At 38.4% G+C, this 6,338-nt stretch overlaps 1 protein-coding gene across 1 annotated transcript; it reads right to left on the bottom strand.

Annotated features, from left to right (window-relative positions):
- Positions 1 to 1,473: 1,473 nt before the first annotated feature.
- LOC112494087 (odorant receptor coreceptor-like) lies at positions 1,474 to 5,654 on the bottom strand. Its single transcript, XM_025083245.1, has 6 exons — positions 5,554 to 5,654; positions 5,104 to 5,455; positions 4,533 to 4,978; positions 4,211 to 4,310; positions 3,474 to 3,580; positions 1,474 to 1,585 (listed from the first exon to the last, which is right to left on the bottom strand). Exons 1-6 carry the CDS (start codon positions 5,652 to 5,654, stop codon positions 1,507 to 1,509), a joined length of 1,185 nt encoding a protein of 394 aa, XP_024939013.1. The 3' UTR covers positions 1,474 to 1,506.
- Between the last annotated feature and the right edge of the window lie 684 nt (positions 5,655 to 6,338).

Below are 6,338 nucleotides of genomic sequence, written 5' to 3'. Positions count from 1 at the left end.
GAGGATTGAATAGGGAATATTAAGAGGCACGGTAGTTTTTCAAATGGGAGACATTACTCACAGTTTATTTAGCAACGCTGAGTTCTGCTTCAGGCTTTCGACAAACTTTTCAGTTATAGATGACTAGGTAGCAACGGCAACAAAGAGAGATAAATGAGAAATTTCAATCGCGTAGAGATAACACCGGAAAAAATGTGCACGTGTGTATTTTGAAAAAAAGAACCTAAATGATATTTTACATTAGTACCTACAGGTGACTGGTAATTATGGTTTCTTTGAATCCCGTAATTCTTACAAATAACTGTGGCCAGATGCGACAGGGAAAAAAATTGATAAATTAAATTTAGTATTATCTGATTGCAAAATGATTTTTTTTTATTGTTCCGCACTAAGTATATAAAAAGACTATAAATCTCTTTGAATGATGAACCACAAATCTCCTTGATATTATTCGTTCATCTGCTTCAGTACTACGTAAAAGGAGTAGGCCGATTTGACAATCTGAAATAAAAGATGTTCGATGTTATTCGCATATGCGGCGAAATCGAATGGATCTGACGGAAAGTCGTTTCGCGAGGAGAATTACGTAACGAGTAAAGGAAAGCAGGGACAGGTGCACAGAAATTGATTCACGGGCGATGGATGACCGAAGCGCGGAATCTGAATTGGATCCGGAAAAAATTGCATTTTCGTACACACCGTTGATTATTGGATTTGCAAGGGTGCATCCTGACTCTTCAAATTGAACGTGTCATTGTTATTCAATATGGATACCTGATATTTTTACGAATATCAGGCAAAGTCTCTATGGGAAAGCGCGAAGGTATAAGATTTCGTATATCTCATGAATATACCATTAAAATATCCATTATAAATATATTGCGCAATACAGTATCCGACACTATATTACGAAGATACAAAAGAAAATAGAAATTTTCGATAAATTGCATCGATTGTAACCGCGTCTTTCGTTATGGCTCATTTAAAGTTTTTTCGAGTTGACCAAAGCTCAAATTATCATAAGTGGCAGTAACTCATAAAAAGTTCCTCGTGCGGTATGTTTTGCGCTCTGGGTCGTACAGAGCGAAACGTTTTAATGGTCTACCGGGACGAATATGTTGCTTCCACGTAAAGCAGGGAAAATTTTATCACGGTAGATCGAGGTTAGCCATAACGATTATTCGTGGACTTTTGTTCCCTTGTTAACTAAAGCACATTAGTTATCATTTATACGGAGACCATGCGCTACGTATAATATGCATGCATAACACTTGATCCCGGTAGTATAATACTTAAGGTGCATATACACGTATGATATTCGAGAATTGTACTTCCTTCCTACCGCATATACGCGTACGGTAAATATAGAGCTCAAAAGTGTTACAAAGTGCAATATTTATTATGACGAAATATATGCAATAATACCCACAGAGAAAAACGTATCGATGGAAAGCGTGAAAAATCCACCTACTACCAGTCTCAGTGGCGTCTTCATTTGCGTCATCATTATTTGAATCGATTGCTTATATTTCTTTGAACTTGGTACCCAGTGACTTTCGTACGGAGCAGATAGGAGTTCGCTGGACTGAAATATTTTTTTAAAATTTAATTTAATTAAATATATATTATATACGTACATTTTTAATATAGAATTTTATGCGGTTATTCAGACCACGCAGTCTTGCTTGAGACTCTACCATCGCGGCTAGGTCTCGCATTTTATACCGCATTACTTTGACATACCTGATAAATTCATATTGCTGCCTCTTTGCGAATACTCGTTCAACTTTACGCTATACCACGTTGGCATGTACGGATTGCGATGGGCGAGATGTTACATATTATATGGATGTAGAGAGAAAGATCTATACGTAGAGTCTCACGTGCTGACACATGTAGATATCTTACCAGTGGCGGTCACATCTCTCAAGGTGTATGTTTCCAGTAACTTTATTGATATTACATAGATCGGTGTACTTGAATATTGAACGGGTGCACTATCCCACTAGTGGGAGACCAGGATCCCCTCCATGTTCGAGAACACCCCAGGATCCATCTCTGAGCTATCCACTGCCTTAAAGTACTTGGCCATATAACCACCCCAAAGACCCCTTCGCCGCTTCCTGCCTTCTTCCTAATACCGTACTTATCTTCATTGCTTCCTGGCTCGAGAAGTTTTTACAAGACCCTCCCCTATTTCCGCCCGCATACTTAACGCCCTGCTCTTTCTCTCACTCTGCACGTAATGTCGCTCTAAATATTTCGTAATCGATGCTTATGCGCTCAGATGCATCAAGTGTTTTTCAAGTAAAATAGTATTTTATCTGGCTAGTACGAATGAGTATAAGACAAAAGTGTGAAGTCTCAATCAGAGTGTGAAGTTCCAACCACGCGAGTCTTATACTTATTCGTACTAGGTAGATACATTTTTTTTTGTAAAAATGCTCAAAGATAATTCCGTCTGGCTTTTTTTAATCGAGATGGCGCTGTCAACCTGCCTAAAAATATTTTTCAATAGGTTTCCCTTGAAAATATTTCAGATGCCTATGCCGTTAGTGGGGTGCAGGAAGTTAGCCCCCCATAATTCGAAAATTCCGGTTCTACTTGTTGTTCTGGCTTGTTCTAAGTTTGTTCTATAATGTTCCAGAAAAACAACTTTCTCAACTGAAATTTGTAGCGATGAGGCGAAAAAAAAACACTTTTTTACTGGAACCCACCACTTATGGGAAATCTAACTTTTTTGGTTGTTCCAGATTGTTCTAGTTGTTCTAAATATTGTTCCAAAATATTAATACCGCTAAGTAAAGAATACTCGAATGGGATCAAAAAACCGTTTTATGCATAGCAAGTAGAGATAGGACCATTTCGAACGATTTCCAGGTGATTCCAGCTTGTTCTAGGTTTCCCTAGGTTTTTCTAAGTTTCTTAAGTTACCCGATAACGATCGGGTAGTCGCAAGTCGGATAAAAGTAGGAAGAAACGATTTTATATGCATAAAACGATTTTTTTGATCCCATTCGAGTATTCTTTACTTAGCGGTATTTATATTCTGGAACAATGTTTAGAACAACTAGAACAACCTTGAACAATAAAAGAAGTTTGATTTTCTATAAGTGGGGGGTTCCGATAAAAAAGTGTTTTTTTTTTTCGTTTCACCGCTACAAATTTCAATTGAGAAACTTGTTTTTCTGGAACATTGTAGAACAAACTTAGAGCAACTCAGAACAAACAACGGAACCGGAATTTTCGAATTATGGTGGGGTAACTTTCCAGACTTACGTTACTGTCTTAAATCTTCCAGGTAATTTTATAGTAATTTGTACAAATAATAATATTTTAAGCTGCGACACATTACACGGCACTCTTCGAGCATTTGTTCCAAAAAATAGGAAACGTAAAAAAATAATTTTTTAAAATCCAACTATCGTTGATCTTTTGGGATACGATTTACTAGCGATCGTGAGCTTTTATACCTCTTTTCTATGATTTCGTTTCCGTGCCAGCAGTAACAAAAGATTTGAAACAGCATGCACACCATGTATTGTAGCATAGAGGCGAATTCCATGGAGTTTGGCGATACCTGAAAACACGTTATAAGTTATTATTCCGAATCGTACCAGCGGCCAATGATTCATTGTCTAATTTTAGTTTAGTAGAGTATAGTTCATAGCTCCGGAACATTTAAGTTGGAGTGAACCGGCATTGGAATGTTGTGGGATGTTTCGCGGAGTACCTGATGTATAGATATATACATAAGGAAGAATAATGGCGCACTGGACGTTGGGTCTAACCTCCCGTGGGAAAGCTAACGAGATATGCAAATGCCACGTTAAACGCGCCCTCTCGCTTATTTCTTGTTAAAACATTTATATGAATATTACAGCCAAAATTTTTTCATTTTCCATGCACTTAATCATCAAATATACGTAAACGTTAGTTAAATCTTATTTTTATTTAAATAAATTATACAAAGTTCACGATAAGCACCGTCTCATTTACCACGATGAAAAATATTAATTGGTTGAATAAAGTTTGTAATAATTTTATTCCGACAGATGTGATATAAACAAAGTGTGTACGTCATTTTCCTTCCGTCCTCTCGTTACCCAGCTAATTTGCTTTTAGGAACGTTAATTACTGCCTGCCTCGTAGTCTACTGGTTCTTTGTCTTGCGGTGCATTATTGTACATAAGCGCGGGACATAACTCACCAGACTTAACTCGTAACACGTCAGGCATATAATAACGCTGCTGACCAGAAACTGGGACATGATACCAATTTGAAATATGCCACGCACGTCGTTGGTAAATCTGAAGAGATTATATTAAAATATATTAATACAATTTAATAAATGTAAAAAAGCGTCTGTCACTTACACTCAGAGAAATTTCTATAGCTGTAGTTACTACACAGGTTATGCGGCAATTCGAAACGGCCAACTGTTCGTGATTAGTTTGCGTTTTATAATTACGACAACTGGAAAATTTCTCTGATTATACGCACGTAATTGTTGACTTAATTTTTATACATACTTGACAAGAGCTGTAAAATGTTCGATATTTGCAGGAATTCGCGCGTGTAAAATATCCTCGTATCCCGTTGCCTCACAAACGTTTGCAACGTTCACAGTTTCGCTCGCGTCATTTAGTTCATATTTGGGACTCGATTCTGCCATCCCGACTGTCTTATTGGATATCGCAAACATAAGTTTGCTGCGATACATTTTGATGGAATTAACGTAGGCGATTTCTGCCTGCGTCATCTTGGAAATATCATTTGCCAGTGACAACAGATTGTCTTTAGGCATGTCTATTTGAGCACCCATGAGAATCAGCAGACCCGAAGTCAACGTGTCCACCATTACGTTGACGCACGCGTTCAGAAGCACCGACGTTACTTGATAGATATACGCGAACTCGTATGCAGGACTTACGGTCACGTTAAAAGGAAACCACCCCATTAAAGGCAATTCCTTGACCTTCAATATCAAATTTGAAAAGTTACGCCAGTACGTATCCCGTGGAGCTCACTAAGCGTTGTTGTTTAACTTTTGTTTTTCATTTTTATCAACTTTTTAGTATTAATTGTTTAAATTCGTCTTACCTCACTTTTATTGATTAACGGTAACATTGCCCAACACAGTATCGTACTGACGGTGAAAACGTAGAATATCATGGTATCACGTCTTACACCAGTCATTGCTGTCTTCATGACAGTAAAGTGCTTCGGTCGCTTCGGTATAAACATTGGTTCCTTCAGCTGCAAAAACATCCTTTCCAGATGCTTTTGTCGGAATAGAAAATTCACGAGCTTTACCGATTGCCCGATGCGCGTGAATAATAGGAAAGAGCAGTCGACCATCGCTTGAACATCACCCCATATCGCTGCCACGAAAGCAACTTCGAACGCGAAGTACAGCACTGCGAAGACGGCTAGAACGCCAAATGCGTAAAATCTGTATAACATTCTAAAATGATTGATCACGTCGAGTAGCGTATTCATTTTGACAGATGACACTCGGGAGTTTTATTTAATAAATGTTTGATAATTAACCTTAATATCGGATTCTTCATACCAGCCACCCACAAACCGTCTACCCGAAGGTAGATGAAATTCAGAGCAAATGCTTTTTCAGGATCGTATTCTTGGCTCATTGTCGACCGTTGAATAGGAGCAACTCTTGTTTACTACTGGAGGATCCTACTGACGTTTACTGCAGGGCGCTTCACTTTAGTTATTAAAACAAGGAGGAGGCGCCGGGATTGATTGCCAAGTAGCCGAAGAGAAGGCGGAGCTGCTGCTTATAGCTTGAGGAAGAAACTGCCTCATTATAAAATCATGTGTAATACGAGAACTGCGTTTCAATTCTGTAGGAATAGCAGCGTAATTTCTCAAGAGACATTTTTTACTATACCTGACCCCAATTTCCTCTAAATTCGTTGATCTGATTTCCTTCAGTTAGGATCCCCTGTGAACACTTCGAGAGGGGCTGGACTGCCATCCAAATGAATGTATCGTTCTTGCAAATACTTTATACTGTGCTATAGTAAACCTTTTTTCTATACGTGTCTCCGTTAAGCTGGATATGCCAAACGGATTTCATTTAAATAATTTTCCTAACATCATCCGCGTGGGTAGGAATTTTTGATTCTAACTCGACCATCGGTGTCTACTTTTATACACGTTTTCTCAACTGCGAGACTTGAACCTCCCAGAGGGATTGCATGGGTCAAATTGAATGCATCTGAAATTCATAGGACGACACCGATGCTCAACGAGTTCGTTAACTTGTTAGCACGATCGATGCGTCTGCAGTTTGCAGTTTGTCTTATGGTCAA

Source organism: Cephus cinctus, unplaced genomic scaffold (assembly GCF_000341935.2).
Source record: "Cephus cinctus unplaced genomic scaffold, Ccin1 Ccin1_scaffold0265, whole genome shotgun sequence".
NCBI lineage: Eukaryota > Metazoa > Arthropoda > Insecta > Hymenoptera > Cephidae > Cephus > Cephus cinctus.
This window is presented reverse-complemented; position numbering and strand designations above follow the sequence as displayed.

Coding starts and splice junctions, on each gene's coding strand:
- LOC112494087 (XM_025083245.1), bottom strand. CDS start 5,654: ATGAGCCAAGAATACGATCCTGAAAAAGCATTTGCTCTGAATTTCATC. Junction 5,456..5,553: donor ATGAAGAATCCGATATTAAG/GTTAATTATCAA, acceptor AATGTTATACAG/ATTTTACGCATTTGGCGTTC. Junction 4,311..4,532: donor CATTTTACAGCTCTTGTCAA/GTATGTATAAAA, acceptor TAATCTCTTCAG/ATTTACCAACGACGTGCGTG.